The sequence below is a fragment of the Candoia aspera genome, chromosome 12, assembly GCF_035149785.1.
Source record: "Candoia aspera isolate rCanAsp1 chromosome 12, rCanAsp1.hap2, whole genome shotgun sequence".
NCBI classification, from domain to species: Eukaryota; Metazoa; Chordata; class Lepidosauria; order Squamata; family Boidae; genus Candoia; species Candoia aspera.
The window spans coordinates 11,480,066-11,500,103 of NC_086164.1; the positions used below are offsets into that span (position 1 = coordinate 11,480,066).

Consider the following 20,038-nt stretch of genomic DNA (forward strand, 5'->3'; position numbering starts at 1 on the left):
ATGCTTTTTGGTCCCCAAGGTCTGTAGATCAAGCAGGCTACAGCTTGTTTATGCAAGACCAGCACTGGAAGTGCAGTTCCCAAGCTTATTCCCAGTTAAGGGAACCTAGTTTATTAGGACTGGCGGGGTGGGGGGAAACAAACTCTGCCTTCATCTTGAAGGAATACTGTCAACCAGAATAGGCAATACTGAACCTTTTTTTCCCCAGTTCCTTGATTATTCTTTCTCTCTTTCCTTGCATTTGACCTCTTTGTTCCCTTGTCCTTGACTTTCCCATGATGGTTTCCCAGGTCTTCGACCAAATCTTACTTGAGCGTATGTGTCTTTCATTCCCCGCCCAGGCCAATTATGATCCTTCAGGTCTGGCAAAACGTAGCAGTGCCTAGCATTCTTACCATGTTCTCCTCTGAAGTGAGCACAGTTGGAAACATTTCGTTGCATCATGGTAGTTCAGCCAATCATGGTGGAGGATGAGCCTTGTAAGGGAAATGTACAGAAGAGCTGTTGTGCTGCATAAGATGAATTGAAAGCAACCTTGTTCCCTGGAAAGAGCATAAATCTACGGAGTCCAGCTACAGGGCTGTGTTCAAGGTGCTTATTCTACTGCAGGGGCTACCCTAGTTTTGCTGCCCTGCGTTTGAACTGTTAGGAAACTTTGGTTAGCTTTATCCAGTCTTTGCGGCATGTTGATATTTATTCTTTGTTTTTGTTTCCTTTGTCTCCCCTCTTCTTTTGATGCTGGCAGCAAACTCTGGAGATGAACCTCACCAACTTGGTTAAGCGCAATAGTGAGCTAGAAAACCAGATGGCCAAACTGATACAGATCTGCCAGCAGGTGGAGGTACGTGTTGGCTACCAATTTGTGGTGGTGGTGAGGGTGTGTTGGTACTTTGTGTCTGGATGGGGTGGGAGAGCAGGTGGTATGTGTATGTAGAAATGGGAAAGGAGGAGGAGGAGGAGGAAAGAATGTTCTTCTCTGGCCAGGTGGTCTTTGAAAGTCTTTGGCTGGGTTCATACAACATGCCAGGCTGGGCTAATTGGGGTTGTGTATTTTGTGGTTTGCCATGTATCGTCTTAGTATGTTGTGTGAACTAGCCGTGATGTTAAGCCATACTATGGTTTTATCTGTTTAGGCATAATAAGATCTAGGAATGCAGTAGTTGTGTTTTGTTAACACAACTGGGCTTAGAATGTTGTGTGAACCTAGCCTTGTGATCTTCAAGGATACCAGTCAAACATTTTTTTGGGTGTTCTCAAGACTGCCTTCTTTCCACTTCTTGAATTTCCTGTGCACCCCCCCCCCCCAATCCCTTCCTTTCCTTTGCTGAAAACCAGATTTTTAATGCTTTCTGGTTTCTTTGAAGCAAGAAGAATGGAGTCCTCCTGATCACGAAGCTTTCACTCAGCGCGTTGGAAAGCAAGACAGAAATATACTGCCTTACTTCTTTCAAATGCAGAACAATTAATAGTGAATTATCTTACTGCTTTGTTTACGAAGGCAATGCCCAGGGAGAAGCCATGGCAATTAGTTTCTTCTTAATGGGTTATTGATGTTCAGTTACTAAATTAAGAAGTGGTTCCTTGAACAAGATACCACTTCTTCTTTTTTTTTTTTAATAATGGAAATAGAGATCATGATTTAGGGCAGTGAAAAACCAAGTCGATACGTTGTTTAGCTTTATTTCTCAGGAGAACCTCCCTCCCTCTGTCATCTTCCTGCCACCACCCTCGTTCTCTCATACAAGTTTCTCTCCAGCCCTATTTCCCACAGACACTTTAATTTTAACACAGCTGCAGGAATGAGGGGTAGAAGTCCAGTGTTAAGATCAGAGACCCCCCCCACCCGCCCTTTCCCATTGTATTTTCTCTTTGGAGGAAGATCTAGAAGGCCATGTGAGAGAAGACCATGGCCACCACCAAAGTATTCCTAGAAGCCATGAGATGGAATCGTTAGACTTAAGCATTGGTCAAGTGAAAGACTAGCGAAAGACTGGTCATCTAAGGAAGGAAGCTTCTTAAGTGTTACTCATGAGGAAGGCTGTCCTCATGAGGAGAAACACTCCAAAGCAAGCTGAGTGGAGCTTTCAGTTCCAGGATTCCATTTCTGGAAAAAGGTGTTTGTTAGTTGTTGATTTGCTGGATTTCGTTAGTTACATTATGTAATTTGGACTTTATTTTAGCAGCAGTTACGATTCATTCCAAACAGGACACTTGGTATCCTTGGAGATTGCTCTAAGTTTGATACTCCAGTATGGACTACCATTGCTGCTGATATCTGTCCTATATCGCACTCCTGGCTTATCTTGCAGTAATAGCAGCCACCAGCAATGTAAATTTCCTCTCAATATTTTTGAAGTAGGACACATTAAGCCTCCAAGATCAACAGCTTATCATGGTTGGTTCCACCAGAAGATAGCTGGCTAGACTTTCTCTTCAACTGCCATGTAGCTCCTTTGTCCATTTAACTCACTATTGTCTATCCTACCACTTCCCACGGTATGGGGATGGCTGTGTATATACCACAACTCTCATAATCCATAGTATACAGAAGTAGGAGCTACAAATCCACACATTTGGAGGACATTCAAGTAAGAGAGGCAAGTTGGCTTGGCTTGATAGCAGATTTTCAATGTTTTTGGTTGCGGGCTTGTTGTTCTGAGCTTTACCTAGGAATGTCAGGAATTACCCTTGAAGTGATCTGTGCATAAAACATGAGTTCTACCCTCTAGCTCTGGGCTCCCCCCAGTAATTAAAAGGAAATTGTTTGGGTTCTTTTATTTCTGAACCAATCCATGATTTATCTAAACCAGAAATAACCTGATTCCAGCAATTGGTTTATGAAAATGGTAGCATATAATTAACTGGGAGCAAACCCAATTTTTCATAGTTGCATTTCGACCTGTACATGCATGAAGAATTGAGAAGATTAAGGTCTATACATGGGGGTGGGCTGCGGGGGGGTGGATAAATCCACCTGCAGACAGCCCTTTTACCAGGAGCGCCATCTGCACAACCCCCTGATCTTTTCAACAGACAAATTTCCATCAAAGAGCAGAAGGAGGAAGGGCAAGGAAAAAGGTGAATGTTGAGGTTAGAAACTCCCCTGGTTGGAGACTTAGAATGGAGGAAGTGCAGGTTAAAATAGGCAGTATGCAGTCTCAAGGTTCAGGTTTGGATGTTACTTGGGATTTTGAGAACAGACGTTCAACATGGTATCCCACTAATAATGTCTTTATCCACTTCTGCTGATATTGCTGCCCTGGGAGAAAGTATTCTGTCAATTGCAGCAGCAGCGTCCGCCCCTTTCTCCTGCAAATGCCCTGGTCTGCTGATCTCTCTGCTGAGGAATGGATTTGATCCTTGTTTGCAGCAATTTCATTTCCAAACACAACTCATTGTGGACGACAGATTGATCTCGTCCCCTCCGCCCGCCCACTGGCCGCCTACTTCTCAGCCATTAAATGGCCTCAGTGTGTGGCCTGAGCTGGCCTGAGCAGAAGCTGTAAACTAATGAAACTAATGAAAAATCAGCAGCAGCACCAGCCTGAAGTGACAGGAAGAAGCAGACCATTTAAAGTTCACCAAAGAATATATTGTCCTCTGGAGCCTATTGACTAGAAGATGACCGTGTGCCGTTGCAGTAACATGCTCCATAGAAATGCACACAGGAGTCATGCTGTGTTCAACCTGCTGGTTCCCTATTCACAGAACTCAGTTTAGTTGAAGAGTTGAACTGTTCTTGCCAAAAGCCACTTCATTTACTAGCCTGGTTACATCAAGTGGCTGCTGCTCTCTGAAATGTTACTCTCAAGGTTTAGGTGCCCAATATAACGTTTGTGCTCTGTATTGATTTAACAACAGCCTTTCCCAACTCCAGGTGAGTTGAGAGTTCAACTCTCAAAAAGTCTCAGGTTCCGGCCATTTTAGGAGCTGTAGTCTCCAAACATCTGGAGACAACCAGCTTAAGGAATCAGTAGTAAGGATTGTTTAAATAGCTTTGCAAGATGCGTCGGGGATTTGCCTCAGACAGGCAGAGATTTGAATCCATCCATTGTGATGAATTCACATCGATCAACACCAGTCCTGGATATGGGGCTTGTCCTGGGTATCCCGAGAACATTGTTGTGGAAGATGCTCCAAGCCACAACTCTGGTGGCTCCTCTTCATGTAGGACAGCAGCATGCAGAGATGGGGGTCCTTGGTTTTAGTTTAAGCTAGGTTGAAGCAAAGCAGGAGCACAGATCTTTCCACCTTGTTTCCTCCCTTCTAAAGTAAGGCCCATTTGTCCCTCAAACCCCTTGGTTTCTCCATTCTCCAGTTGCCGTTGAATGTGTTTCACCCAACTTCACCTTCTGCTTTCAGACTCTTCCACAAGGTTAATCTTAGATTTGCAGAGGCATCTGCTCTCCAGTTTCATAGGCCCAAGGGTCCCGGCCTATGAAATGCCAGTGAAAGTGGCGTATTCCTTTCACTTACCCTGCCCCTTGATCAAAAAGCAAGGCAGATGAAAGGGATCCAAGGTGACTTTTCTCCCCAACCTCTCTGTGAAGGCAAACGGAAACGTTTTTCGCTCTAGCTGCTTGTTGGCTTTTAGCTGCATTTCTGGTAGAACCTTTTCTCTGGGGAGACTTGATATTTGTGTGTGGTGGTCAGGGGACCAAAGAAAGGAGTAGAAGCGACCCCAGTGAGGGCTTAAGTCATCAAGAGTTTGGTGTTTTTAAAAGTATAATATGGGGGTAGTGTCTGTGTGGGGATTTTCAAGGCAGTTGTTGGAAACAAAAAAGGATGGCTCTCTTGTCCCCGAATGTTGTGTGAAACCCTCTCTATAAAAGGATCCTGTGTGGCAATAAAAGTGTAGAAAAGAAGCACTGAAATCTGCATCAGGGGTGGGTTTTGGCCAAACTGAATTTCTGTCCGTGGGAGGCAGTGAGAGTGCAATGGTATGTGAGAAAGGCCTTGAAAGGTGTGGCGAAGAGCTGCTGCCTAGGGAACAGTCCGATAAGAGACAGCAGAGCCCGCAGCTGCATAATGGGCAGAGAAAGAGGCTCAGAAGGGACCCTCCCTGGTTTCTCGGGCTGTAAAGGAGATGGCAGGAGAACTGTACTTTCAGACTTGCAAGATTCTGTTAATGTAGCCTTACAATAAAGTAGAATTAGCTCATCTGGTCGTGTTTCCTGTCTGGTCTACTTGGGAAAGCTGACAGAGGGTGAACTGAGAAAATGGAATATGAAGAAGGTAGAGGAAGGCATGAGTGTGTGTGTGAATGGAGTTCTGGAAGAAAGGCTCCAGCTTCATTCCCTGGAATGGCCCCACTCATCAACGTAATTTTGCCTCTTGAAGGAAGGCAACCCTCCAAAAGGATGTCTTTTCCCCACCCATGATTAAAAAGTCCTCAGCCTACTCAGGTCTGCCTGAAGGCCAAGACTGTTCAGTTGGTACTAGGCAACATGTCTGGTATTTGTCCTGGCCTTTTGATGCTTAGTATCTTAGCTCTTACCTAGGCTGATCTGGTACTTAAGGTGTTCTGCTCTTTCCCCCACCCAAATAATCATCCATCTCTCCATCCTTCCATCTGCTAAATGGCCCTCTCATTGCAATTCTTTTGCTGTGTATAGATCAATTTGAAAGCAAGCCGTGCTAATTAAAACTGACACAAGGAAGAGGTCAACAGTCCAGATAAAATTTGCAGGGAGTTCGGTTCTTCTAAACATCGTTTTAAAATGATCAGGAGTCAGGTAGCTTAGGAAGATGATATGGACCAGGGAAAGGAAGCAAGACGCAAGAGGCGAGGCCTCAGAATGCCAAGAGAAAATGGTGTTTTGATGTAGTAGTAAAATTGGGTCAGTCTTTGGGGGAATACTCTTTCCGTCTGTTAGATTGCGATTTCTGCATTTTTGTGGTTTTAATTACAGCATGACAAATCATCCACAGGAATTCTTGAAACTGACACGTACCGAGTGCAGCTGCTTCTTGCCTTGGCGGCTATTCTGCATGGATTTTAGTAGCCAGGGCTGGACGAACAGAGAAGGGCTTGAGCAAAGCGCGTTTCTAATGTTGAAAATGCAAACAGTCAAAGAAACAGAGATTCGCCTTTTGACCTGTTGCTCAGGAAATCTTTACCCTCGTTCCAAGTTTCCGATTACTACAGAGTAATAATGGGGACAGTGTCTGGCTGCCCTGAGCCATTGGCTTTCTGCCTCCCCCCCCCCCACTCTAGAGCTCTTAGAGTTTAACTGCAGGTGTTGCAGTCAGTTGCTAGGGTTTGACTGCAAATTTGCAAACCCCTGGATCTGCCAAATGGTCACACTTCAGGTGGATGTTGCTTTACAGGCTTCTTCTCCTTTTGAAGTTGAAATGCTATATTTGCCTTGAAGTTGCCTTGCCTATCCTAACATTATGATTGGTAACTGAGGTTCATCTCTCAGCTGAGACTCTTAGATCAAAGCAGGCATCTGTTCATCTCTTAGACTCTTTGGAGTTTATTTTTTCAGCGTAGGGCAAGATAGACAGACTTCTTTGTATGATCATTAGCTTACACACACAGACCCAGACACACATGTATGCATGATCCTGCCCTACCCTTTCTTTCCCAAGCTTGAGCAACATTGCCATGCCCTTTGCTGTGATCCATTGGGACCAGCTCTTGGATCTTGATCTGTTCAGTAGAAGCTGATCTGGGTAGATTAAAGCTGAACTCTATACAAGACCATAACAACTTCACTTGTTTGTGAAGATGAGTTATTTAATTGAAGCTGCTAGATCAGGGGTCCTCAAGCTCTTCAGCTCATCGACCCCTTCATGAAGTTTCAGGTGGTTCATCAGCCCCCATTTATTATATGAAAATAATTTAATAAATTCTACTTTAACTAATATTATTATGAATAATAATCATAATAGATAATAATGACATAAAAATAGGTAATATTTAAAATATGAAAAACATAAGATTTAACAATAAAAAATCTAAGATTTAAAAACCCTAGTTTTTTTTCTGAAACTGTTCATATCAGTAATGGGATGGATGCACCTGATGAGCATCAACAAGGGCACTGATATTTGGTATTGGTGAGTTTTAGTCATAAGTCACCATGCTCTTCCATGTTCAGTCTGTTCCTATTGACCCCCAGACATTTATTGACCCCTTGGGGGTCGATGTAGACCACTTCAGGGAAGCCTGTATAGATCAGATCTAAGGTTTTGCAAGCAGCTCTGAATTGTCATCATGAATAGAACTGAATCAGCTGCTCGGCTCCAATACCCACCGCTGGGTAGCATTTCACTTCTTGCTTTTCTACTCATCTTTAAAATAGTGAAAGCAAAGGGTTAGAGAACAGGGCAGGCTACAGAATCCTTGCTCTACAGCAGGGGCAATGTAACCTCCACTGGTGCCTGAGTATTGCTTGTGAACCTCCCTGCAACCCAAATTAAATAACAATTTGAAAAATCCTAAATCTCACCATGCCAAAAGGTGAACGAGAGCTCTCACAAGATTTTGACTTTCTTGCATGGGATCTTGGGGTGAGATTACTGGTATTACTGAAATTTAGGAATCCTGAAAGATTTGGGACAATTTGGAGTACAGAGTTTGCCCTCTGTGGTTAGCCTAAGACATTTGGGGGTTGGAGACAGGGACATAACCCCAATCCCATTTGCTGCATGGATCTCAGCAGACTGCCTGCTAAATATCCAGCAGGGCTATTTTTTCATTGTAATATGCTCAGCAATTTGTGTGCTTCAGCTTTTTCTTTATAAGTGCATGCATTCATAAACATCCTTTCTTTCTTCTTCTCCCCACCAATCTCTTACTTTACTTTCTCCCCTCCCACACCAGATGCCTCTGGATAGACCCAGAACCAGTAATGGGCACGTCAAATGGGATTTGCAATTTTCTTTTCAATTGGGAAGCTTCAGAATTCTCCCTTCAGGGTTGCAGTTTTCCACTTCATTTACAAGTTTTAAGCTCTGTCAATTGCCCCTTCCAGCACAGCTGAAGAAAATGCATTTTCCCCCCCATTTTACTGAGCTTCCATCTAACCAGTCTTCAAAGAAAAAGAGCAAATGATGCAGCAGGGAAGAGTTTTAATATTAAGGGGATACTCCACTATCTCCTCTTCTCTGCTCCCTCCCTTGGACAGATGACTCCCTCTTAGCATACCTAGTGTCATGCGCTGCCTACCTCTGAATAACGTTCAGACACTGGGTTGCAAAGCAGGCTCTGGTTTATTTCAGGATAGGTACAACGTTGTTAGAAAAAGCTGAGAGTGACAGGAGCGCGCCGGTGCGGGGTTTAAATACCCCGCGCCGGTCAGCGCCCCCTCGCTCTCGGTCACGTCACCCCCCTTTGTCCCATGCGTTGCCCTGCCATTGGTTGAGGGTTTCTAGGATCGCCCATCCTCAGGTTTTCATTCTTCTGCTGATTGCTTTCAGCTGGGCGATCCCCGTGGTATTGCTGCTGATGGCTTGGGTGGCTCCGTGATCCGTTTATCTATTGTTTGTTAGCCGTTAGTCGTTGTGGGTTGATGGCTACTTAACTTGTACCCCTTCACCTATTTCCTTGTCATTGTCATGAGTGCCATTGCGCTGATTACTTTAGCTCAACGGCACTCATGACATACTGCCCCCTTTCCGAATAGTGTTCTCCCCCGGGTTTCTGGGTTTCCCCCATGGAGCTGTCAAAACGCCATTTTTTTTTTTTTTTTTTTTTTTTTTTTTTTTTCAAAGTTCCCGCCGGAGTAGTTGTCGCCCCTCCCTTTGCTCCTCCCTCTACCACGTGCCTTCCCAGGGTGTGTCCATGGTGCGCATGCTCGGGTTCTGACCTGGCGTGCGCATGCTCCAACCACACCCTGTTTGTTTGGCTCAGTTCGGCGAGGCGAGAGGCGTGGCTGGTCGGGTGCTGCTCAGCTCCAGGTAGGGCCCTTTTTTGCTTATTTGGAGTGCGTCGCCTTTGTTGTGTCTCCTGGGCGTTGCCCCCAGGTTGCCCTGTTGACTTGCTTGCCACTCCCCCGCGGCCAGGGGGCGGGGGGAGGGTGCTGGCGATCGTTTGTCACCACCCCGTGGGCCCGGGGCGGGGGGAGTGAGTCCCGGGGGGGGGAAGGTCCACCCAAGTCGCGGGCTTGGGGGGGGCCCCTTCCCTTGGGGCACGGGAGGCGGGGGGAGGCCTGCGGGGGGGGGGGTTGGTTTTGCTGACCTTGATTGCGGTTTGTCGGGGTATGCCCGGTGGAATGCTCTGGTCAGGTCAGGCGCTTTAACGTTGTGCGCCGCCACCCATTCCGGGTGGGGGAAGTGTTTCCACCTGACCAGATAGTGTAGGGTTCCTCGTTGCTTGCGTGAGTCGAGGATGTCCCTTATCTCGAAGTGGTGTTGCCCGTCGATCATAAGCGGTGCGGGCTGAGGCGTGCTTGGGTGCCATCGGGAGGTGGTTGCCGGTTTTAGGAGGCTGGTGTGGAACACCGGGTGGAGCCTCCGGAGGTTGTGTGGCAGGTCCAGGCGTATTGCTACCGGGTTCACTATTTGCGTGACTCGGAACGGCCCGATGTACTTAGGCCCCAGTTTTTTCGAGGGTTGGGTTGACTTTAGGAACTTGGTGGAGAGATAGGCCATGTCCCCCGCCTGGAACGTCGGTTGTTGGCGCCGGTGCTTGTCGGCCTGCTCTTTGTAAGCAGCCTGTGCCTCCTTCAGCGCCGCCGTGATTACTGGCCATGCTTCCGCGATCTTCCGTCCCCAGTCGCTGGCGTCCACCTGGGGTTCCGGGGGTTGAGGTAGCTCCGGTATGGGGACGAAGTCGCGCCCCGAGACCACTTCGAACGGGGTTTTTCCCGTGCTCGTGTGGACGGCGTTGTTGTATGCGACTTCGGCGAACGGGAGCAGTTCAGCCCAGTCGTCCTGGTGGTAGTTCGTATAGGATCGTATAAATTGCTCTAAGGTGGCATTAAGAACCTCAGTGGCTCCGTCCGTCTGCGGATGCCAAGCCGTAGACAGGGCCTGTTGGGTCCCCGTCAGCTTCAAGAAGGCCCGCCAGAATTTGGAGGTGAACTGTGTGCCCCTGTCGGTCACCACACGTGCGGGACATCCGTGTAGCCTGTACACGTGGATGAGGAAGAGTTTGGCTAGTTGTTGTGAGGATGGGACTGACGTGCAGGGGATGAAGTGGGCCTGCTTTGAGAAGTAGTCCTTCACCACCCAAATGGCCGTTTTCTTCTGGCTGGGTGGGAGGTCCACTATAAAATCCATAGAGATTTCCTCCCATGGGCGGGAGGGTTCTGCCACCCGTTGCAATAGCCCCGCGGGTTTGCCTGGTGCCCGTTTGGCCCGAGCGCACGTTGGGCAGGACGCCACGTAGGTTTTTACGTCTCGCCTGAGCGCGGGCCACCAGAATTGCCGCCGTGTTAGGTGTAGGGTCTTGAGGAACCCAAAGTGTCCCGCTTGCTTGGCGTCGTGTGACCTATGCAAGATCGCCTGGCGTTGCGAGTCCGGGACGTAGATTCTGCCTTCCCCCCATGCTAGGTCTTGCGCCATCGTTACCTTGTCGGGGTTTGCCAGGAACCAGGGGTCGGTTTTGAGGGCGGCGGCGAGGTCCGTGCGCATTCCCCCTGGTAGTTGCGGTTGCCTTCTTTCCGTCGCCGGTTGTCCCGCCGTCGGCTGCGCCGTAGCGTCGAGCTGCCTCCGTGCGCCGCTTCGGGTGGTCACGGCCATCCCCAGTTGCGAGGCGGATAGGACCGTCCCAATGGTGTCTGGGGCGGGCTCTTCGTCTTGGGGCAGCCGGGAGAGGGCGTCGGCCAGGAAGTTCTTCTTGCCCGGCATGAACTTCAACTGGAAATCAAAGCGGCTGAAGAATTGTGCCCATCGGACCTGTTTTGGGCTAAGGCGTCTAGGCGTTCGTAGGGCCTCGAGGTTCCGGTGGTCCGTCCAGACCTCGAATGGTTGGGTGGCTCCCTCGAGTAGGTGACGCCATGTTTCTAGTGCCGATTTCACCGCAAAGGCTTCTTTCTCCCAGACGTGCCATCGCCTCTCTGTCTCGGAGAACTTCCTTGACAGGTAGGCGCATGGTTTCAGGAGCCCCGTGGAGTCTTTTTGTAGGAGGATGGCTCCCAGGGAGAAGTCTGAGGCGTCGGCTTGGACCACGAACGGCCGTTCTGGGTCCGGGTGCGCGAGGATTGGCTCCGTCGTGAACAGCGCTTTCAGCTTGTCGAATGCGGTCTGGCACGCGGGAGTCCAATTCAGCACTGTGCCTGGGTTCTTGGCGCGTCTGGTGTCCCCCACCCCTTTGGTTTTGAGGAGGTCCGTTAAGGGTAGGGCTATCTCAGCGAACCCCCGGGCGAAGGACCTGTAGAAATTCGCGAATCCCAGGAAGCTCTGTAGTTGCCGTCTGTTGCGGGGCCGCTCCCAGTTTAGTACCGCTTCGACTTTTGCGGGGTCCATCTCGATGCCGTCCCCGGAGATTCGATACCCCAAATAGTCTAGGCGGTCTTTGTGAAACTCGCACTTTGTGGGCTTTGCATAGAGCTGCGCCCTTCTGAGCTTGTCGAGGACTTGCCTGACTAAGGTTACGTGTTCCTCGTATGTTTTTGTGTAAATAAGGACGTCGTCGATGTAGACCAGGACCCCTTTAAACAGATGTTCATGCAGTACCTCATTGATGAGCTGCATGAACACCCCAGGGGCCCCCGCGAGTCCGAAGGGCAGTACCTTGTACTGGAAAGCGCCTAGGGGGCAGTTGAACGCCGTCTTCCATTCGTCCCCCTCCCTGATTCGGATGCGATAGTACGCCTCGCGCAGGTCCAATTTGGAAAAGACTTTGCCCGTGGACAGGTGGGCGAGCATGTCCTTCACCAGGGGTAAGGGGTATTTGTTGGACAGGGAAGCCGCGTTTAGGCCCCGGTAGTCGGTACAGAGCCGTAGGGTCCCGTCTTTCTTCTCCCGGAATAGGACGGGGGCTCCGACCGGTGAGCATGCTGGCTCTATAAATCCCCTGTCTAGGTTTTTATCGATGAACTCCCGGAGGGTTGCCATCTCCTTCGGGGTCATCGAATAGATCTTTGGTCTAGGTAGGGGGACGTCGGGCAGTAGGTCGATTCGGCAATCCGTCTTGCGGTGGGGGGGTAGTTGGTCTGCCTCTGCTTCTCCGAAGACCTCGGAGAAGTCGGCGTATTGTTCCGGTAGGTCTGCAGTGGTAGCGGCGTTGTCTTGTGTGGTCGCCTCCGCTCGTCCTACCGTGGGGTTGCTTTTGCCAGCTGGTACTGGTGCTCGATACTCGCCGTCGCCGAATGTGAAGGTGCGGGTCGCCCAGTTGATCCGCGGGTTGTTTTTCGCGAGCCATGGCATCCCCAGGACTGCAATGGGCCGTCCGATGGGCGTGACTACGAACGATGTGCGCTCGGTGTGAGTGCCCATTTGCAGGGTGACCGGCTCGGTTTGTAGCGTGGCTGGTTTCCCCCCCGCTGTGGAGCCGTCCAGCTGGTGGAATGCCAGCGGCGTGGGGAGGGGGAAGCAGCGGAGTTCGAGTTTGGCGACTAGGTCGGGGTGGATAAGGTTTTTTGAGCACCCCGAGTCCACTAGTGCCGCGGCCGTGGTGGCTCCGTTGCCGGCCGAGAGTTGAATTGCTGCCAATATTACGGAGCTTTTGTCGTTTCGTTGAGGTGGTTCGCGTTGCTGTCCCGCCGCCTGCCTCGCCACGCGTTTCAGGGCAAGCGGGGAGCATTTCCCGCCGGCTGGTCGGGGTCGGTATTGTCCTCTTCTCCCCAGTAAGCGTCCCAGCCCTCTTCCGGTGTCGCTGTGGCCACGGTCATTCGGCGGTGAGGGGGCGGCCCCGGGTTGGGTGGTTTGGGGCTAATTTTCGGGGCGGGCTTGGGCGCGCTGGTCGGCGGTCGGTTGGCGAAGCAGTCCGCCGTCTTGTGCCCTAATTTGCCACACCTCCCGCAGGGCTCCCGGTTGAACTTCTTTTTAGGGTATATGGGGCCGGCCATCCCCCCGTGTGGTGCGGGTACCTTTTTCCCGACGTAGTTTGTGTCTTCCGTGGTTGTCATAAGGAAGGTGCGGTGCGCGTGTTCGGCTTTCCCCGCGAGGTGGATCCACCCGTGTAACGTTTCTGGGTCGTCGCGGTAGAGGGCCCATTGGAGAACGTCGCGGTTGAGCCCCTTTTTGAAGATTTCCAGCAGGGTGGTCTCAGACCAGTCGCAGACCTTTCCCGCGAGGGCTTTGAACTCCAGGGCGTAGTCAGGGACCGTGCGTGCGCCCTGTTTAAGTCTCTGGAGTGCGCTTTTCGCCCGTACTTTGGCTAGGGGGTCTTCGAAATAGTTTTTCATCTCGTTGATGAAAGCAGGGAAGGTGGCGAGGGCGGGGGAGCTGGACTCGTACAGTTGGACGTACCAGTCCGCCGCCCTGTCTTGGAGTTTGATTGCCACGGCGCCGATCTTGTCGGCCTCGGAGTCATAGGAGTGTCCGTGCCTCCCCATGAACTCCCTAGCGTTGGTGACGAAAAACGAGAGTTTTGAGGGGGTCCCATCGAAGAAGATGGGGAAGTCCTTTGGGGCCCGGGCGTTTTGCGCGGCCCCGCCTCTCGCTTCCCGGGATGTGGTGTCGGCCGCCTGTGCCGTCTGCTGGCTTTCCGCTGGCTCGTGTGGGTTCGGTGCTTCGCTCGGGGTGTGGGCTTGTGCGGGGACGTCATTGGGTGGCGCGGGAGGCATAAGCGCCTGGAGCATGGTCCGGAGTTCCGTCAGCTGAGCCCGCATGGCCGCGAGTTCAGCTCGTGCCTCCTCGTCCACAGCCCGCACCGCCGCTGGGGCCGGTTCCGTTGGCGCGTCCTCGGGGGGGGGGGGTTCATCGTCCCTCCGCCGCGGGTCCGCTTCCTCCTCCGTCTGATGGGTGTCTCCGTCGTCCTCCTCCGTGTCGAGCACCGTGGGGCTGTCGCTCCACGCCCGTTGCTGGGGTGCGATGTGGGGCGCGGGGTCCTCCGCTGGTTTCGGAAGTCGTGCTGCTCCCTCCCGCGGTCGGGTTGCCTCCGTCGCCATCTCCCCTTGGGGTTGGAGCTGAGGCTCGGGTCGGGTGGGGCGGGCGTCCATGGCTCCGGGAGTCCGCGGTGCCTCTGGCCTCGGTCGGTCCTCCTCTGTCTCTTGCCGCGCGGCTCGCCCTCCTTGCCCGCGCCGTTCCGGCCTCATCTTGCTGGTCTTCTCGCCGTCTACTCCTCCCGCGGCTCGTTGTCGTCCGGTGGGGCTCGGCGAGGCTGAGTTTATGACTCTCAGCTTTATGTCATGCGCTGCCTACCTCTGAATAACGTTCAGACACTGGGTTGCAAAGCAGGCTCTGGTTTATTTCAGGATAGGTACAACGTTGTTAGAAAAAGCTGAGAGTGACAGGAGCGCGCCGGTGCGGGGTTTAAATACCCCGCGCCGGTCAGCGCCCCCTCGCTCTCGGTCACGTCACCCCCCTTTGTCCCATGCGTTGCCCTGCCATTGGTTGAGGGTTTCTAGGATCGCCCATCCTCAGGTTTTCATTCTTCTGCTGATTGCTTTCAGCTGGGCGATCCCCGTGGTATTGCTGCTGATGGCTTGGGTGGCTCCGTGATCCGTTTATCTATTGTTTGTTAGCCGTTAGTCGTTGTGGGTTGATGGCTACTTAACTTGTACCCCTTCACCTATTTCCTTGTCATTGTCATGAGTGCCATTGCGCTGATTACTTTAGCTCAACGGCACTCATGACACCTAGCATTTCTGAAACTCAGCTGGCCTTTAGGGAAAAGGCTTCAGCAGTGGCGGAGTTGAAGAGTTACTATGCAAGTTGTCCCTCCTCTATTTGCATTTTTTCCCTTTCCTGAGCAGTTAAATGAGCACCATACAGTATAGGAGGATTTCCTTCTAATGCAAAATGTTAGCATCTTCTAAGGGATGCTAGCATTTTGTCAGAAGCGCAGTGAAAAGAGATATAACTGCCTCTTTTTGTCTTCTCTGATCTTCATGATCGTTATGCTTCCTCCCCAGAGGCTGCCCTTTGCATTGGGGGAAAAATGAACAGATTAATGCTGCCCATTTTTAAGGACATGGAATGCGATGCTGGTGACTCATGGAGGAAAATGTCTCCTGTTTTAAAGATCCTTTGCTCAGCTGGCTTCAAATGCCTTGCAGGTGCCAGGAAGACCAGCATGGCATACAAAACAAACCAACTTACGCACGATTGACTCATGGAACTCTTCCATTGTATGTGTGTTGCGATGTTTGAATGGGGAGCAGGGGTGAATGTGTTCAGCCATGAAGCTCATGGAATGATTTTAATCCAGACACTGTTTTTTGGCTTTGCATTCTGTCGTCAGGACAAAATATAAGATGGAAGCCAAATTTGCTACACACCCCCTCTTGCAAAACTGACAAGGTAAGAATGAATGAGCGTGTTCTTAGCATGTTTCAATAATCTACAGATTTCAAGACAGGCACTGATGCCTATCTGGGTATATCTGAGGAATTCACCATGACGTAGACTTAAGTCACAAGCATACATATGCGCACACAACCCCAAAGCCCTCTTCTCAAATTTTACAGAAAAGACACACCTTTTTGTGTAACTCTTGTGTTCTCTTTCCCACCCAGCAGATGCTTGGGGTTTGATGAGTAGACCAGTGAGATATGGTTGCTGTGGAGAAATTAAATATGATGCAGGAGTGTGTGTGTACGTGCAGTGGCAGCGGAGCACCATTTTTCAGGATGAAGAGTAGACTCAGGAGGCAGTGCTGAGAGCAGGCAAGCAACAGGAGAAGAGCTGATACTTGTTCCTTTTCCCAAGGGCTATTTTAATTGTCACAGTCTGTCCAGTCACCCTACAGATATATCTGGAGTCTCACTTGGATAGGAATCGGCGGTGGTATAATTTTGTTTGGGAAAACACATGGCAGATGAAAACATGACATCTCTCCTCTGCTCAAGATTGCAGGTGTCTATTCTAGAGGTTGCTGGATCTGTGGCTCTCCAGATGTTGCTGAGCTTCACCTCTCATCCTCCAGCGGTGAGGGACAATGAGCGATGTAATCCCACAATGTCGGGAAGACCACCTGTTTCCAACCCAACCACTATAAGCTCTTCTGCCATACAGTATTTGCTATAAACAAGAATGAATCCTTATCCTGCTCCATTCTTATGCATTCCTCCTCCCTGCCTTCTCTCCTGTTCAGGTAAACACAGCCATGCATGAGGCCAAACTGATGGAGGAGTGCGACGAGTTAATGGAAATCATCCGCCAGCGCAAGCAAGTAATTGCTGTCAAGATCAAGGAGACGAAGGTAGGACAGTGATGCTGGCAGGAGTTGGGTGGGTTGGAGTTGTTAAGAGAAGCTGCTGATTGAGTGGGAAGTCCAATCCACTGCTTTTTTTGGGTGCTCCTCCTGTGCAGTTGTTCTTTGGTGTGGCAGAGCCTCAGTGCTCTCTGTGGCTGGCAGGCCTGCTCCCTTTATGAGTTCATAGCCTAATTTCCATAAGATCAGCTCTTCTGTTGCCCAACTTTTCGGTTTCCACTTCAAAATGCAGCATAGCAATAATAACAATAAGAATCGATGTTATGGTCAGATTCCCCGAACTAGCAACAACGGAAATATATTCCCAAATCAAGAAGGAAACTTATGCCACTATGAACTTAATACTCATGAACAGTGCCATGTGAACTTAGCCATTAGAGGAAAAGTTAGCAGCTCCTTCAGTGACCACATCAAGATGGCCTGACAACATACAGGATACCAAGGCTGTTAGTTTTCAAATGGAAAAAGGTGTTATGTGGGTATTATAAATCTCTCTGACTTGTGAACCAGACAGTTAAACATGGCCAAGTGACTATTACTTCTGTGCCACAGGGGTGCAGCTGCTTCTGGATGGGCTGCAGCAAGGGCTGATCCTTGCATTGCTTTGACTCCTTAAAACTCCCAAGATGTGCCTGAAATTAGAATTACCCTTTGAAATCTCAAAAGCTAGAGGACCAGCAGAAGAAGAACCCCAGTGCTCCTGGCCAGAATTCAGTGTTCTCCAATCACCTGCATGACTGATAAAGCTAAAATAAATTCTATTAAGCCCCCCTCTCAAAAAATAAACAAGAGGAAGACAGCTAGCGATTATGATTGCAGACTTAGTTTTTCCCCATTGGTGGAGAATATTTTTAGCAAGGAGTTTTGTGCATTCTAATGTCAAAGCTATGGATTTCTGCAAAGGTCTGGGCAGTGTTTGTGTGCCATCTTAGACTTGGCATCAAGGGGTGAAACAGGAGGGAAACTTGAACACCTGCAAGGGTGTTCTGTCTTGGCTCTGGTTTCAATGGCAATATGGACCTTTGGCTTGAAATTACTTTGGTTTTTGAACTCTGATGTTTCTCCAGAAAGGTTAAGACAAAACTCTTCATTGATGACTTCCTCCTTGGAGGATTTAACCAATGCAGCATTTTTTGAGTGTGGGGGGTGGATTAGAAACTGCTTGACATTTTATTATTTTCCTCTCACCAGGTATTTGTAGCTCCCTCTCCTTCTGACCCTCCCTTCCCTCTTTCTGTCTCCTGATCATCTTCTTGATGAGTTTGGGCATAAATGAACCATCCATCAACCCATTAAATCTCAGCAGGAGAGTCATTTCCTTGTGCAAACAGCTGTTTGAAGCCTGGTCTGCCTGCTGTTTGCTGGAATGAGCACCTTTCTCTTGCATGGCATTGGCTGTGACGTTTCCCAGTAATGAAGAAGGAAGAGGAGCAGAGAGAGATTGGCAGGAGTGGAGCTACCAGTGGATTTTGGCAGGTGGAAGAAAGGAGGCTGCTAATTGTTCTGCATAGCTGCATTGTAGTCACTTTCCTGCTGAAGAAACCCAGAAGATATCAAAGAGGAGGTCACCTCTTAGGAGAGCAAAGACTAAGCTATGCAGAAGAGTCAACTTTCCCAAGAATGTTGTTGTTGTTTATTCGTTTAGTCGCTTCTGACTCTTCGTGACTTCATGGACCAGCCCACGCCAGAGCTTCCTGTCGGTCGTCAACACCCCCAGCTCCCCCAGGGACGAGTCCGTCACCTCTAGAATATCATCCATCCACCTTGCCCTTGGTCGGCCCCTCTTCCTTTTGCCTTCCACTCTCCCTAGCATCAACATCTTCTCCAGGCTGTCCTGTCTTCTCATTATGTGGCCAAAGTATTTCAGTTTGGCCTTTAATATCCTTCCCTCAAGTGAGCAGTCTGGCTTCATTTCCTGGAGGATGGACTGGTTGGATCTTCTTGCAGTCCAAGGCACTCTCAGAATTTTCCTCCAACACCACAGTTCAAAAGCATCGGTCTTCCTTCTCTCAGCCTTCCTTATGGTCCAGCTCTCGCAGCCATATGTTACTACGGGGAACACCATTGCTTTAACAATGCGGACCTTTGTTGTCAGTGTGATGTCTCTGCTCTTAACTATTTTATCGAGATTTGTCATTGCTCTTCTCCCAAGGATTAAGCGTCTTCTGATTTCCTGACTGCAGTCAGCATCTGCAGTAATCTTTGCACCTAGGAATACAAAGTTTTTCACTGCTTCTAAATTTTCTCCCTCTATTTGCCAGTTATCAATCAAGCTGGTTGCCATAATCTTGGTTTTTTTGAGGTTTAGCTGCAAGCCAGCTTTTGCACTTTCTTCTTTCACCTTCATCATAAGGCTCCTCAGTTCCTCTTCACTTTCAGCCATCAAAGTGGTATCATCTGCATATCTGAGATTGTTAATGTTTCTTCCAGAGATTTTAACTCCAGCCTTGGATTCCTCAAGCCCAGCATGTCGCATGATGTGTTCTGCATACAAGTTGAATAGGTAGGGTGAGAGTATACAGCCCTGCCGTACTCCTTTCCCAATCTTAAACCAGTCCGTTGTTCCGTGGTCTGTTCTTACTGTCGCTACCTGGTCGTTATACCGATTCTTCAGGAGGCATACAAGATGACTTGGTATCCCCATACCGCTAAGAACTTGCCACAATTTGTTATGGTCCACACAGTCAAAGGCTTTAGAATAGTCAATAAAACAGAAATAGATGTTTTTCTGAAACTCCCTGGCTTTTTCCATTATCCAGCGGATATTGGCAATTTGGTCTCTAGTTCCTCTGCCTTTTCTAAAGCCAGCTTGTACATCTGGCAATTCTCGCTCCATGAACTGCTGAAGTCTACCTTGCAGGATCTTGAGCATTACCTTACTGGCATGTGAAATGAGTGCCACTGTTCGATAGTTTGAACATTCTTTAGTGTTTCCCTTTTTTGGTATGGGGATATAAGTTGATTTTTTCCAGTCTGATGGCCATTCTTGTGTTTTCCAAATTTGCTGGCATATAGCATGCATTACCTTGACAGCATCATCTTGCAAGATTTTGAACAGTTCAGCTGGGATGCCGTCGTCTCCTGCTGCCTTGTTATTAGCAATGCTTCTTAAGGCCCATTCAACCTCACTCTTCAGGATGTCTGGCTCTAGCTCACTGACCACACCATCAAAGCTATCCCCGATATTGTTATCCTTCCCAAGAATACAAGTGTCATTCTTGGACCAGGTTGGACTGCTTATCCATGAATTCCAGGGACCCCAATCTTCTTGGTCTGGGGGCACATTTGACATTTTAAAATCTCTCTCCCAAAATGGCATCATGGGAAGACTACCCATTCACAAGACAGCTGTCCCATTGGGTGTAGCAAGCCATAAAACCCAGATTTACCAGAAGCAAACTGATGAAAGTTCTTCCTTGTCTCTCCAGGCCTCCAGGATGCTCTGTGTTATTCCTGCCTACATTTGCTGGTTTTTCTGGACACGTTTTCAAAGAGGGGCATATAGACGCCCACAATTACTACTTTCTAGAGCTCACTCAAGACCCAGAAGCATTCTTGTCAATCAGGGTGATGCTAGAAGCTGGCCCTGTGAGTTAGTCTTACTTTGCAACAGGCAACCTTCAGATTTAAAATGAAAAGAACTGTTTCAAAATGCTAAATTCCGATGGAGCAAGACTGTGGTGAGTGCTGAAGGAGCATCCATGGGCCCCATTGTTGGGCTCCAGGTCTCTCTAACTCACAATAGTTCTCTAGATCTGTTCCATC

General features: G+C 49.3%; 1 protein-coding gene across 2 annotated transcripts in view; it reads left to right on the plus strand.

Annotated features, from left to right (window-relative positions):
• Positions 1-20,038, plus strand: part of MID2 (midline 2) — a 158,614-nt gene that overhangs the window by 105,628 nt on the left and 32,948 nt on the right. The window contains exons 3-4 of one of the 2 annotated variants that reach the window (XM_063313502.1): positions 746-841; positions 16,154-16,261. In XM_063313502.1, the coding sequence (XP_063169572.1) occupies positions 746-841; positions 16,154-16,261 (204 nt within the window). The remainder of the gene's footprint in view (positions 1-745; positions 842-16,153; positions 16,262-20,038) is intronic. The other variant, XM_063313503.1, reaches the window with a different exon arrangement.